Genomic DNA, 15,054 nt, shown 5'->3' on the forward strand with positions numbered 1-15,054 from the left:
GACATCATCACAAGCAGCCCAGTTAGCCAAAACACGTGCTAAAAGCCTAACACTTTCGCGCTTTTCTCTCTGAACCAGGGAGAGAGCTGGCGAAATTTGTGCGGTCGGGGTCTTCGAGTCAGCACTTGTCTCTCAGCCAGGACTTCTTCGAGGGCGCTGACTTCTCCGTCGACCTCGGCCCGGAGATGACCCGCCTGTCCATCATGTCCAACGACAGCGGCATCGAGAGGGACCTCCCCGTGACCGAGCTGCCCCCGTTGGTGGAGGAGCCCTCAGGCGGCGAGAGCGAGCAGGAGCAGGGTCGCTTGTCCAGGAGGAACTGCATACGGATGAGGCCCTCCGTGTCCGATGGTATGGCACTCCTGCAGGACTCGCTGGAGGAGCCGGGGACTAGTGGGAAGCTGCAGAGGAAAGCTGGGAAAAATGGGATGGCCTTCCCCAGACAGCAGAGTCTCTACACGGCTCGCATCGTGGTGCTGGGTGATGACCGGGTGCTGGGCCGGCTGGCAAAGGCCTTTTATTCTCTACGGTAAGAGTGCTGAAGCAACTGCCACTAATCGTAGACATATTTTCAGATGGCAAGTCCTATGTCTTCCTGCAGGAACACTAAGTTCACAGTTCGGTTTTGACCTGGTCTTTGTGTACTGACAGTGTGCACACACACAGCCTAGGCTTTGTGTTTGTTTTCGGCCCCAGAGCTCGATGGAGAAATGTTCTGGCTTTAAAAGGGCTCTCTTTCTCACAGGAAAAGGGAGGCCAGGCGTCTCTTCTTGACGACAAAACTGAACCTGCAGATTTACTACATACCTGTTACTGATGAAACGCAGAGCGCCTCTCCAGTGAAGGTAAAAGCGACCGTCTGAGGCATTCAGTTCACAGTGGGTTATTTCTAGTCAGAGTTATTTCTGCTGGACTTTGATGCACCTCACAGCTCCTGTAACCCATGGTTCAATTTGTGAGCAGTTTACAATTGTCTACTTGTGTCTACATGGGGTTTTCCCTCCTACATGCCAGTAGACATCCTGCTTAGATTGCTAAATTGCCTGTAGTCGTGTGAGTGATGTAGCGTCTGTGCACGCCAGTTCAGACTCCGGCTCGCCATGACCCTGTACTGGAAGAAGCTGTGTTTGATAGTGAAGGAATGAATGAATGACTGCTGTTGTGTTGTATAAATAGTACTTTGGGGCTTTAGTTTAATTTCTCTAGGACTCCGTATCTGAAGGCTCTCCCAGGAAAGATCTGGGCAGAAATTGTGCATAATTGCAATGCAGTGTAACGTGTATCTTTGCATATCCCTTCTGCTTTCTTCTCCTCACAGGAAAATGTTTCGTCGATAAGCAGCAAGTTTTGCGATTTGGCCGCGTACCTGGGCAGGGTGGATCCGTGGTATGAGAGCAACATCAACAGCCTGGGACATATGATTCCCAAGCTGGTGAAAATGGTACGGATCAGTCTCGGAAAGGTCATCCAACAAACAAGGGTGCCCATCATGCCAGTTCTTGCCAATGACCAAGATGCAATCCCATATTGCACTGGTGGTCTCGTTGCCAGTTGTGCTGTGAATATAGTCTGTCGTTTCAGTGTGAATCATTATCTGCAAGAATCTGTCTAGCACAGAGAGTTTTTTTTAATTTGCTTGCACAAGAGATACAAAGGCAAGCCCATGATGTTATAATAACACATCTACATTTCAGAAAAAGGACCTTAATTCCTTAACATCACTGTGGGACTGCACAATTGATAAAGCTGTTTACGGCTGTTTAATTGACAGGACTTCCGTTGTGTTGACAAAGGTACAGCTGCCTGGATCTTCTGTATTGGTTGCAAAGGAAGATGTTCTGACGAGGAATAGAATTGTGTCAATAAAAAGATGTACCTCACTCCCACTCAGATACCTAAAGAAAGTTCACATTGTGTCATTGCAGCAATCTAGCACAAGTAAATCGGCGGAGACCGACCCGTTTCTGGTTGATGTCATCTCCTACTACATCCGGATGGCGCTGCAGCCGGTTTATTTCACCATCTACTCTGTCAAGGTACGATCACACCTCTGGTTTGCTATCTGCTCTATGAAAACAGGACATTATATCACCTGCGTAGTCCACATGTAACAACTGTTTTAAGGTCTGTATAATTGTAATTGCCTGAACCCTAGTCAATTTACTAAAGGGGGAGTTACATACTGTATGAGCTGTTTAGAGGTACCTACCATTGCTGATTTGTCATTAAATAAGATAAATATCACTGCCCCACTTTAACTGGACACCCACAAGCCATGGTATCTGCATTGTTCTTTGTTCTGGAACACAATAAATGCTCATTCTGGTTCCCATGTGTCCCCTGTGTGTCCCCTGTGTGTCCCGTCCAGATCTCATTCTCCTCACTGACGAAGGAAACCGTGGAAGATGTTTTTGTGACACAACTGGAAGTAGATTTCCCAGAATTTAAAATGCCCACAAGTACATACAAAGGTAGGCACTAATGAAAGAAAACAAGTTTAAGTGCATGTATACATCTCTGCAATGTCTGGGAGGATGACCCTCTGGCCCTGTAACTCAGAGACTCCCCTGAGCTTTCCTTCGGGTTTTTCTTAAGGTATCGGCCCTCTTTAGCTGTGTGTTCTTCACTGGACTGAGGTTGAGGGTAGTTGTGAAGGTGTCTGGATATTGTAGAGTTTCTCTCCTGAATATGGACTACAAAACTCTGCCTTTCATTTGACTTTCAACTTGTTGCAAACTTTGTGTGCCACTCTGGAACGTCAAAGGAAACGGAACCCAAAGCGGGTCCTCAAGTTCCCATTAAATCCACTGGCCACAAATAATAAAATATTAGAGCAATGCACCAAGACCTGTGATTGGGAGGGTGAAAACTTGTGTCTCCTATTTATGCAGTAAATGACAATATTGAGTCGTGTTCTCCAATTCTCCAGATGGATCCGTGAGAAGTAAAAAGACCTTGACAGAAATCTGTGGAGCCGTCGTCTCTGTCAGCTACAGACAGGTAAGTCTTTATTGGCTACTTTTTAAATACACTCTTGTTATGCATATTTTTTGTTTAAAGTGGAAGTGGTACCAGAAGATCCTTCTGTAACTGGAATATGCCTCTTCATGTAAATTGACCTTTCAATAACATGTCTGTTTCTTTGTTGGGTGAATCTTGCCTTGATGACCTGATAATTAAAAAAGCTTATGAGGCATTTATCTGCTTTCTTGTTTGATTTAAAGGCATCTTTAAGCAACAGAGAGACTGAAAGGGGAGTATCGTTACGAACATCTGGAGTTCTTATCAATGCCATTCCCTCAAATGAAACTGAAGGTATGCAATTCCACAGAACACACGGAACACACAGAACTGTTCTTTTTGATATTACTTTCCATGTAAACAGCATAGTTATTCAGAGGAGAACTAACAGTGTAATACAAACCATTTCCCTGGACGTTAATTAATTGCCAAAGTACAAAAAACTTCATTTTTGTGTTGACATCAAGTCAAATGATTTTAAATGATGTAGGAATGAAGATGTTACCAGTGTGTCTTATTGTCTTTGCTGTTCTTCGAAATTAAATGTGATTTTGTAGTCGTGCTGATTTTAAACCTGTGTATTCTCACCCTGCTGATGGTGACCGTTAAATGTTGGCGTGCATTTGAGTTCCTGTCCATCTTTCCATTGTTCTTGCAGACCTTGACTGTCTGATTGTTACCTTCTGTGACAGTCAGAAATCCAAGACTGGGATGGTAGGTGTATTCAGTTTTCTTTCATGTTTTGTTTCCCCTAAACATTAACATAACAAAGTTTTTTCCCCTTTTTGAACTGCCTTTCCCCATATTTAGTTATGCACTGTAAATATGTATCGTGGCACTGTGCATACATTCTGTCTAATTACAGATTTGATTTGTTGCATTTGTAGGAGCCCAAAATCAGGACTTGTAACATTAAAATCAGGACCCTGGAGCAAAAGGCTTTCACTGTCCGACTTGATAAGGACTCCCAGAGAGTATTTAAGGATGTCTTAAGGTAAGAACCATTTAAGGGAGAATATTTTCTCAAAACAATTATATGAAACATTAGAAAGTAGCAGACTGGAGGGTTTTGGAGCATGGGGCGGAGGTATTTACCAGAAGGTACACTACAGAGGCCACTAGATTGTGCCCTATAGACTTTGGACTACTCTCCTCCCCAGCATTACCGTTCTGCACACCTTCCCTGTGATGCCCTCAATTTCATTTCCCAGAAAGATATTTTAATCATTTATACTCAAGTTTGAATTATAACTAATTTAAAACAAGAATGATTTATTTTTAAGCTTAAATGTTTGCCTTTTCTTTCCAGCATCGAAGTGTCGCCGTGCTTGGACCCAGGCTACTCCGTCCAGAAAACCAGGAAGTCCAAGTTCAGCCTGGGGGATGAGAGAGAGGTGGGACTGACCCGGTACATGCACAAGGGGCTGCCTCTGCCAATCAACACATTCGCTGGGATCATCCAGTGACACAGGCAGCCAATCACAGCGCGGAATACTTCGGCAGCGGGAGATCACTGAAGAGGAAGCTGATGCAGATGTTTACAGTACCTAAATAAGCATCTGCTGACTCATGCAGTGCATATAGTTAGCAACTACCACGTGCTTAATGGTATTAAAGTCTGCCTTCACTGTAGGCAGCTAACAGATCTACCTTTATAGAAGAAATCCAACACTGGAAAATTGCAGCTGGATGTATAGCAAACACAGGTACCTGATCGTGTTTCAGGGGCTTGATAGAAAGATGAGAACTGTTAAACAAAACCGTTCTCAATGAATACAGCATTTAATATGCAGGAGAGCAGTACTCACTAATAGTTACAACTATAACCCAGAGATCAATTCTTACGAAAATGAAATGTATACACACTAATGGCAGCCTGGAGCCATTTAGTCTGGGTTCAAACTTTGTTGCTGAAACAGGTGATTGCTTGACAACTGCTATTTTGTCATCTGTGACATCTCTTAGGAGCACATTTACATAATATAAGAAATCTTAAGTGTAAAGCACTTTACTTGTAAAACAAGGATCTGTGGTACGATTAGTTACAAAACGATAATCATAAGGAACAGGTGCCTGTGAGGCTGAGAAGGTTCTCTTCAGTCCTGAAACCGGGATCAGGATCGGCACGTGTCCAGCACGGTGAAATGAAGGTCGACACCAAACAACACGTCAGCCCTGCTTGGGCAGAGTATGCAGTCATCAGGACTCAACACTGCAGACCGGACTGAAATCATACAAAGAAGATCACGGCTTGTAAGAGTTTCGATTAGCTGCTAATGTTTAAAGAGGAACAAATCCCCAATTATTGTGTGTACTTTTCATTCGCATTGACTTTATACACTGACAAAAAAGTGCAATATGCAGGACAGTGATGGACGAGATCTCGGAGATGGGAATCTTGTCTTACTGCAGTTTTGGGGATGTCTATAAGATTGTGAAAGACAATAAGTACTCACACTGAGTTACAGTCAGGTTTATAATAAATCAAAAAGGCACTGAATTATAGTAAATCATGTAAAACCTTTTCCTGTTCATTGAGACTAAATGGGTACAAAATAAAAGGTGTTTGCAAGAATTACGTACACACACTTGCTTTTGAGCCCTTTCTCAGTGAGGTGTAATTCACACATAGCATGTGTGTCTTTGATTAATCATTTACAGTAGCTTTCCTGTAACGTGAGTTACAAAGGGTGCTAAAACGGGCTGCTAATTTACAGAAACAAAAACAAGCTGTTAGGTGATTTATTTTCATGCACAATCGGTGATGTGTTGGGCAGTTTGATTATAGATATGAATTTTTATTTTCCTCATGGAGTTAACTATTACATAATCTGGATTCATGCATTCATTTTAATAGTTACATATCTGTGTATTTTTCAATTTTTTAACTGGAAACTGGTATCCTGGTGGATAACTTGCATATATCTTGGTGTGGACTATTTTCATGTGAAGTTCACTAGAGGCCCTTTGGTCAAAAGTGTCTTTTAAATGACTAATTTCAAGGAGAGAAGTCATGTGCTCATCTTGTAGGCCCCAGAATTTATTCTTGCATATCTATATAATCTGAAAGCAAACACTGCACTTCCTGTCTGACCAGGCATTAAACGCCTCAGTTCAAGATTTTGTATGATCATTAATGAGCATTTGCACAATATTTTGTACTAGACTTGCGTTATGAACTTGTCATCTCCTGTACATTAATGTATATTGTATATAATGTAATTTATTAGTAGTAAATATGTTAATTACTATAATGTTTGTACATACTGTATGAATAAAATTGAAATGAGCTGGGAGCTTTTTGATTTTTGTATATTTAATGTTTGTCCGGTTCTGTGCCATGAGAGCAGTGAAACAGGGTCCATGAAAATAAATTCATGATTAATAGAGAGGTTATGCAGTCTTATATATAATGGTTCAGAGGGATTTGCCTATTTCAAAAGTATAACGTCAAAGAATAGAGGTCATTAAATAATAGGTCAATAAATAAGGAAGTGAAAAAACTAAAAGCTAAAAATGGAAGTATCTTGGAAAACAAACAAGATGTGGTAAATGTTCTAAATGAGTATTTCACAGAGGTTTTTACAAAATAAAAAGTGAAGAGATCAGGATAAATGAGGAGGTACTAAAGGGACTAGCAGAATTAAAAACAAACAAATCACCTGGTACTGATGGTATATTTCCAACAGTACTTAAAGAAATTAGGGAATGTTTTTATAGGCCTCTAACTCAAATATTCCAGTTAACACTTAGAGCAGGGCCAACTGACTGGAAAACTGCTAATGTCATCCACAAGAAAGAGGACAAAACTGAGTCAGGAAATTACAGACCAGTCAGTCTCACCTGTATTACGTGTACACTTTTGGAAAAAATATTAGACAGAAAATAGAGGAGCATCTTAATGAAAACCATATTCTTGGAGATAGTCAACACGGGTTTAGACGAGGCAGATAGTCTTACCAATCTATTCGAATTTTTTGAACATGCAACTTCAGCTGTAGATCATGTGAAAGCATATGATATGATATACTTAGATTTTCAAAAAGCTTTTGATAAGGTTCCACACCAAAGACTGATCCTCAAATTCAGGGTAATGAAAGTAGATGGATTATGAACTGGTTGATGTCTAGGAAACAGAGGGTGTCGATTAGAGGAGTTGCTTCTAACTGGAGTGAGGTTGTTAGTGGAGTTCCACAGGGATCAGTACTAGGGCCTTTGCTTTTTCTAATCTATATTAATGATCTGGACTCTGGGATAGTTAGCAAACTTGTCAAATTTGCAGATGATACTAAAATAGGTGGCTCAGCAGATACAATCTCGGCAGCACAGGTTATTCAAAGGGACTTAGATAATATTCAGTTGTGGGCCGACACCTGGCAGATGAAATTCAATGTGGACAAGTGCAAGGTATTACATGCAAGGTAACAAAAATGTCCACTAATTACACCATGGGAGGAATAGAACTAGATGAAGTAACACATGAGAAAGACCTAGGAGTCTATGTGGACTCCTCACTTTCTCCATCCAAACAATGTGGGGAAGCAATAAAAAAGGCAAACACAATGTTAGGGTATATTGTCAAAAGTGCAGAATTGAGAACAAGGGCAGTGATGTTCAGACTGTACAATGCACTAGTTAGAGCTCATCTGGATACTGTGTGCAGTTCTGGGCTCCACACTTCAAGAAAGATATCGCTGCTCTAGAGGCAGTTCAGAGGAGAGCAACCAGACTTATTCCAGGTCTGAAGGGAATGTCCTACTGAGAGACTGAGGAACTGAACCTTTTCACCCTGGAACAGAGGAGACTACGTGGGGACTTGATCCAAGTCTTCAAAAGACATTTAAGACAGAAAACAGGAGACACTTCTTCACACAGAGAGTCGTCACAATCTGGAACAAACTCCCCAGCGATGTGGTAGAAGCTGAAAATTTGGATAGGATCCTTGTATCACTCAGTTATTAATGGACACCAAACGAGCACGATGGGTCGAATGGCCTCCTCTCGTTTGTAAACTTTCTTATGTTCTCATGTTTCAATAAAAATATGCCATATTGACTTACAGTGAAGTTGCGACACCTACTGCTCGACAGGAAGAATTGATTTTTAGAATCATTAAAATAATACATTACAGCTATTGGTGTTTTCTACAGACCTGATACAAAATATTGTTAACTAATAAAGTATTGTTTTGTAAGGAATCTTCGTTGTTTTTAATTACTATTGTGCAAGTCCAGTTATTGCACTGAATGAAACCAAGGTCTGCAATAATTTATTTTTCAAAGAAAGTTGAATTCAGTTCGCATTTCATTTCGCGAGCTCATGTGCAGCAGTCAAAATAAGATTGGCGATGTGTCAAGACTAATTTAATTCATTAAACAGAATGTGCAGGAAGAAAATAATTATGCAAACCTGATCTCCTGCCGTGCAGTTGCCATCCTAGCCACTAGAGGCCACTGCAACAAATCAGGATATTAATGCAGCTGCGCGTCATCAGTCCTGCACCTGCGGGTTACAGGTGGCATTGGCAAAGGGATCTTTAGATATTTTAAAAATGAGTTGTTTGAGGTCTGGGTTACAGTTTTGCTTACTATGACAGAGCCACCTCTCTTACAACAGTTGAATCAACGTGTGTCAGCACGTTATGTAAAGGTAAATAATTACAATTTAACTTAAGTGTCGCATTCGTGTGGCGCAGATCTCCGCTGCGCCACCAACGGGATTGCTGAGATTGTGCAGATGTGCGCGGCTAAACCAATAGGATCGCTGGGATGCTGCAGATCTGCGTGAGTCTGCGCTGCACGAACGCAGCCCTTCAATCGTGACGTGTCGAGCCGGGCGGAGACGGACAGCTGCGCAGCTCTGCAGGAAGCGCTGGACACGGTGAGATTTTCATGGCTCTGTAGTTAATCTATCATTTACAGGTCGTGCTATGCATACACAGATGTACTTCATTAGACCAGTGATAAGGGATGGGATATTTGTTTCACCCAAGAAAAGTTTTTAAGGAAAAGTGTCAATCAACTTTTTATTTCCTTATTCTTTCCTGGGACTGAAATGCATGGCTGTTATCTGGGTCTTGATCAAAGTTGAATGTAAAACAATAATGGCATAGTTATTTCGGTAATTAACTCTTCTTTTTTTGTTGTATTTGAAGTGGAAATGTAAAACACTACAGGTTTGACAGCTGTCGCGCATGCACAGGTGCGCCACGGGATTTAGTAACACAATAATACATAAATAACTTGTCACTTATTTCAGCTGAATGCATTCCGTGCAGAATTAAACAGAGGCCTTACAATAATAGATGATTTTGTAAAACGCGCACAATCTAGTGCAGAAATCTAGTCCATTGCATTAATAAATAAATCATACTAGGATTACACAACCTCACCGAAGGCCTTCACTGAAAGTATGTTTTGTTGGTAAGTTTGTAATGGGTTGGGCGTTTAGTGTGACACACACATTTGTACAGTATTTGTACACTTGTAAATGTAAAACAGTGAGCAAGTCTTCCTGGATTGAGTTTTAAATATTTATTTTGGTTCATGGATTGGCCATTGAATTAGTTTTGCGTTCCTATGTCCTTATTTGCCAAAAATATGAATGTGTGTTGGCTCCTGTAATGATGAAGCTAAAGCAGTTTTTAATGCAGGGGGGACATGCATGTTTTTAACAATTGGGACATATTTGATTAAATGTTTAACCGTGTAGAAAGTTTGGTGTTTATTTTGGATAGAAAACTGCACTGCACTGCAATTTAGTACATTTCAAGTTCAGAGAATGTGAAGTGTTTATATTACAACTGAAAATGTTATTCCTTTTATTGGTTAAACGGTAATGCTAGCCTGGTGAAAATCAGTGATGTTTCCTAACTTTGTGTTACTGTATAAATACTGTTCCTCTCCACTGTCACTGGAATCCCAGGCATGCAATTGCACATGAAACCTTGTAGAGTAGGAAAGATAAGTACAATAAGACTGGCTATGATACGAGAGCAAACTGTAATCCCTTAAATCTGTCTGTTTACAGAGTTGCCTCTCTGTGGAGACCTGAGAGAGAAATGTCTCCAGCCATGACCAGAAGCAAGCAGTGGGATATACGGCGTGCTATTGCCCTCGCCAGCGTTTTTCATTTCATCCACTCCGCCGCGAAGGCCTGCTTGATCCCCTTTCTGACACTGTACTTCAGGCAGCTCGGCCTAACGGCGTCCATGACCGGCATTGTAATGGGGACCAAGCACCTGCTCAGCCTGGTGTGGAGCCCCATTTCTGGCCTGCTGGCCAAGCACTACAATAAAAGGCGAGGGGTGATTCTGGCCTCCCTGCTGGGCTCGGTGGCAGCCAGTCTGCTTCTCCTCCTCATCCCTCCCTCGAACGATGAGGTGATGAGCCGGTATTGCAACATCAGCCTCTGGGGGGGCGCTGCAGATCCCGAAATCATAGAGGATTCAAACAGGTATGTTAATTTCGGGAACGTTACACCCACCTTGGGCACATTCACTACCCTGGGGTACCAGACCACCTCGACTTTCCCGATAAACGAGACCAGTGCGTCCGTGTCAGGGACCAACAGTGTGGTCCACACGACACGCGGGGTAACTGGTGTGGAGCTGCCTTTGCCTGCAGGTACGAGTGTCGGTGTCCTGTCAGGAGCGAACCAAACTTCAGACCAAGCCACTGACCACTTGAATGAACCGAAGCAATCGGTGACATCAGTCACTCAACAGCCAACGGCCAAGAAAGCTGACGCGCAAGAAGGTGACAGTGTGGATGAACGCAGAGTTTCAGCTGGTGGCACCTCCATCCACACTCCTTCAAAGAGAAAAGCGAGATCAGTCTTGAATGCCGAGCTGGAAAAAGATGCAAGCTCGGAGTTTCTGGGCAATCTCAATGTCATGGATGCTCAGCACCAGCTTTTCTTCCTGGTCCTCATGGTTGTGGCTCTGTGGGAGTTCCTGGCCGCGCCCCTGGAGCAGACGGCGGATGATGGTCTGTATGAGTATCTGGATTTTGTGGACGCCACCGACCGCTATGGCAAACATAGGGTCTGGGCGCTGCTGGGGGCGGCGGGCAGCGTCGGCTGCATTGGGCTCCTGGTCAGCAGCCTGAACTGCTTCATAAGTGGCCACACTCCCCGCAGCGCCGTCCACTTCTACACCCACGCTCTCCTGATCGCCGCAGCCATCCTGGTCGCCGCCTTCTTGCCGCTCTACTCCAGCAGGAAGCGGGAGCCCCTGAACCAAGTGGTCAGGGCCCTGCAGCTGGTGAGCGCCGAGGGCCGGGCCATGCTGTGCGCCACCACTGCCTTCCTGGTGGGGGCAGCCGGAGCCGGCGTGGACAACTTCCTCTTCTGGGAGATGCAGGACAAGGGGAGCAGTGAGCTGTTCATGGGGTCCTCATTGGCCATAGCGCTGCTCTCACAGTTCGCAATGTCCTTCTTCAGCAACAGAGTCTCCAAAGTCCTCGGCCAGATGGGGACCGTAGTGTTCGGGACCGTCTGTCTGGCCCTGCAGTGCCTCTACTACTCCTTCCTGTGGTCCCCGTGGGCAGTGCTGCCTGTTCAGGTGTTGAGCTCCTTCAGTGGTGGGGCGCTGTGGGTGGCCTTGCGTACCCAGTGCGACGACATCTCCACGCCGGGGATGGAGAGAGCTGTACAGAGGGTCTTCCACGGCCTCTCGCTGGGCCTGGGGGCCGGCCTGGGCAGCTTCGCCGGCGGCTTCGTCACCCAGAGGTTCGGTGTGGAGTTGCTCTTCAGGGCAACCGCAGCTGCTCTGCTCTTGTGGTCCGTGGGCTTCCTGATCGCACAGTCCAGGATGCCCCGGCAGAAGAGGCTGAACTATTCGAGGCTCTTAGTGGCCGACACAAGCGAAGTCAGCGACTCGGAGTCGGAACAGGAGAGAGACTGGCTTGTGAGCGCAATGAAGGATGATAAATGCAATAACATCCGGTAAAACAAACAAACAAACATTGTGTTCTTCCAAAAAGGGCTTTACAGATATCTGTGAACAGGCAACAATTATTCTCACCTAAAAGCGTTTTGAATGTTTGGAATTGAAAGAAGTGCCTTCCAGAGGGGAACGTCTCTAAAGTCCAAGAGACGGATAACAAGAGGGTAAATCCACTGGCTAATTAAATTGTCGATTCTCTGCAAAGTTGGGGACTTTCTATGCTTTGTGCAGAATACATTAATCCTCCTGACAGGAAAACCGCTCAACCGGGAAGTCTTTAACTATTCAAATGATGGTTCATAATACCTAGTCAGTCAACTTGATAAACCAGTATTTGCATAAACTAAAAACAGAGTATTGTGTAGGAATTCTTGGTAGAAGCTTCTCATAGAAGCAGAAGGGATAAGATCAGCGACGTCCCCCCAGAACTGTGCAGGGAAGAGGTTATTTCTTCACAGAAAGTTGTGATGTGCAGCGCTTTGCCATCCAAATTACCTTTGTGTTCCAAATGGAGAGTTTTGTTTTTGTTTTTTTGTAGTCCATGTTTAACACTTTTGTCTCCTCCTTAGTTTTAATGAAACAGACTGGTTATCCTAAGACCACTTAAACTTGAGTCAAAGTGTGAAATTGTATTCTGAAAGTGTTCCAAACTACCTAAAACTCGAGGGTCTGTTCATGTAATTTCGAAGGTATGTTGTGTGAAAGGGTTTTTGCACAAGCAGCTAGTTATATTTGGTGATTTTGTTTGGCGTCTTCTGTTCTGTGATGGGCTCGTGTGCCAGTAGCTGGGCTCTGTCTGTTTCCACTGGAAAATGGGGAGGGTAAAATATCCCCGAGCTACACTCAACCTGCGACTCCTCTGTGCCTAATAAATGCTGTCACTGAGACCTTGACCCTGCTCTTGTTTACTGGGAGCAGCCAAGCTTGTAATCAGGTGAACGACAAACTCAACTGCACTTGAGAAACGCCAACACTTCACCCGGACTTTGTATCTTTTTGTTGTTAAATGACGATGACATTTTTCACAGCTCTGTAAGAGAAGCGGTACAGTCTTCTCCGTCTGTTTTTTTTTTTTTGGTGAAGGAGAAAATGAATGTACACTGGACCTGTTTGCACTTTGTCTCCTCTGCCCCGGAGACGCACTCTCGCACGGGCACCTCTCACAGGTGTTTATCATGACCTGTGGCGAGAGGAGTATTTGATTTCCTCTCCACTCCAAAAAGCTCCCAGAGCCGACACTAAAGCAAAGAGGAATTAAGTCCTGCAGTCCACAGGTGCATTGGCCCGGGAGTAGGCGAACGAGAGTGGGAAACCGCCTCCATGCAATTAATTAGTTTGATTTCCAAAAGCATCAACACACATTATTAATGTTAACAGCTGGCTTGATCAATATCACAACGCCTGGCCCAGCTGTTTGGTGTTAATAAGGTTTTGTCAGGAGAATTACCCAGAAATAGTATCTTAGCTGTGCATTTAAAGAACTGGCAGATCCATAGAAAAGCTGGCCTTTGAATTGCACAAACTTGGCAGATTTTTTCTCTCTCTCTTCTCTTCCATCATAAATTTAGAAACACAAGGCGGGGAATAGATGTCCTCCTCATTTAAACAACCTGCACATCGGCTTAGTTTTTGAATGTATAATGAGACTGACTATTAGTGTCTCCTTTGAATTATTAAATGATACGAATATTGTACCGGTGCCGGAAAGCCTGTGTCAGTGTTTATATACACGGGCCAGAGGTTGGACAGATTGTACATCTTCTGAATGTTCTGTACTGTAAATCATCCACTACATTTTTTTTTTATCGTAACAATAAATGTTATTTCAATCATGTAAATAATTGTATTGAACTTAACATATATATTTTAAAAAGTGTTTTCAGGGGTTTTGTTTTATTAAGGTGGAGAGGTTTTTCAATTTTACACAATAAAGTTGGTTGCAAAGAGAGATGTACTCAGTGTTTTGAACAACTGAACATCTGATTTCCTCGCTCAAGAACTCCTCTCTCTCTCCAGCTGGTGACTCATCGGGCCCGGCGCTCATTTGCGGTTGCTGTGGTGCAAGCTGATGAGCCCACATCCCCCTGCGTGTGACGCTGGTATATCATAGGTGCTGAGTGGACTGAGGTGATGGTGTCACCCCTGCTCCAGTCCAGCATTGGGAAACTGTGCCACTCCTTCACCTGTTTAAATTGAAAGTGAGGACTTTGGAAATGATAGGAACTGAGAAATGATCTCCAGTGTCACTGCAAGACTGGCGTTGCGTTAAGATGTGATTGTAATTCACACTGTGTGCGTTGCTTTGTGTGACAGTTTAAGAAACGCCTACCACTGCTTTTTTTTTAACAGCCTGTGTATACTTTGTTCTCTATTCTCTGGTGACTGTTGAAACAAAGCATCTTTTTTGGGCCCACATCCTTCCCCTCTTCTCTCACCCAGTCCTTGTCGTGTTAACCATTTTTTGGTTGCAGCGATGTTTATTCCTCCCTGAGTGCCTGGTGTGTCTGAGCCACTGTAAACCACCGCAGTGTCGTTTTTATTAATCTGTGCTGTCAGGACGTCAGATCTGCTGGGTTATGTGGGGTAAAGTGTCTGTTGGAGAGCGAGAGAGGGGGGCGCCACATGCTCAATCAGGATTACTAAAAAGGCACCTTGGCCTTTGGCTTCTCACTGAGGTGTAGCATCCACAGACTGTGGCAAATTAACACTGAAATAGTCACCTGGAAACGGTAGTCAGCCTGGCTGCCTTCGAAGTCGAGATTCACCTGAAATGCCTCAACATGATATGAGATCATTTATGTATAATCTTGTTAATGTAGTCCTTATTGAGCAGTGTTATTGATTAGCACCTAAGTTGGCTTTTGTTATCAGTGCTGTACAAAACATAACCAATATACGTCTTAGCGGATGCTCTAATGAATTTTTCAGGCTTTACAGTGCAGGTTGCGATTGGTAGGATTACATGCTTGAGGTGCTGTATAGTTTCTATAGGACTTCTCTTTGAGCTCTTTTGCTTTCAGTAAGGATTTATTTATTTTCACAGTTGAGCCATTTTGTTCAGTTGTACTGCTGAAGCAGAACTCCTT

General features: G+C 43.5%; 2 protein-coding genes across 4 annotated transcripts in view; both read left to right on the plus strand.

Moving 5' to 3' along the window:
* The window catches only part of pik3r6 (phosphoinositide-3-kinase regulatory subunit 6), a 22,970-nt gene extending 16,653 nt beyond the window's left edge, over positions 1 to 6,317 (plus strand). For all 3 annotated transcript variants that reach the window (XM_066704354.1, XM_066704358.1, XM_066704355.1), the window contains 10 exons: positions 79 to 529; positions 746 to 845; positions 1,319 to 1,441; positions 1,926 to 2,036; positions 2,369 to 2,471; positions 2,930 to 3,000; positions 3,225 to 3,315; positions 3,680 to 3,735; positions 3,909 to 4,015; positions 4,331 to 6,317. In XM_066704354.1, coding sequence (XP_066560451.1) covers positions 79 to 529; positions 746 to 845; positions 1,319 to 1,441; positions 1,926 to 2,036; positions 2,369 to 2,471; positions 2,930 to 3,000; positions 3,225 to 3,315; positions 3,680 to 3,735; positions 3,909 to 4,015; positions 4,331 to 4,487 — 1,370 coding nt within the window. In that variant the 3' untranslated portion in view covers positions 4,488 to 6,317. The remainder of the gene's footprint in view (positions 1 to 78; positions 530 to 745; positions 846 to 1,318; positions 1,442 to 1,925; positions 2,037 to 2,368; positions 2,472 to 2,929; positions 3,001 to 3,224; positions 3,316 to 3,679; positions 3,736 to 3,908; positions 4,016 to 4,330) is intronic.
* Positions 6,318 to 8,557: 2,240 nt separating this feature from the next.
* mfsd6l (major facilitator superfamily domain containing 6-like) lies at positions 8,558 to 13,916 on the plus strand. The gene is made up of 2 exons (XM_066704359.1): positions 8,558 to 8,901; positions 10,051 to 13,916. Exon 2 carries the CDS (start codon positions 10,082 to 10,084, stop codon positions 11,969 to 11,971), a length of 1,890 nt encoding a protein of 629 aa, XP_066560456.1. The 5' UTR covers positions 8,558 to 8,901; positions 10,051 to 10,081; the 3' UTR covers positions 11,972 to 13,916.
* Positions 13,917 to 15,054: the final 1,138 nt, after the last annotated feature.

Source organism: Amia ocellicauda, chromosome 5, assembly GCF_036373705.1.
Source record: "Amia ocellicauda isolate fAmiCal2 chromosome 5, fAmiCal2.hap1, whole genome shotgun sequence".
NCBI classification, from domain to species: domain Eukaryota; kingdom Metazoa; phylum Chordata; class Actinopteri; order Amiiformes; family Amiidae; genus Amia; species Amia ocellicauda.

What these genes read in the sequence shown, in the direction of transcription:
- mfsd6l (XM_066704359.1), top strand. Translation starts at nt 10,082, where the DNA reads ATGTCTCCAGCCATGACCAGAAGCAAGCAGTGGGATATACGGCGTGCT.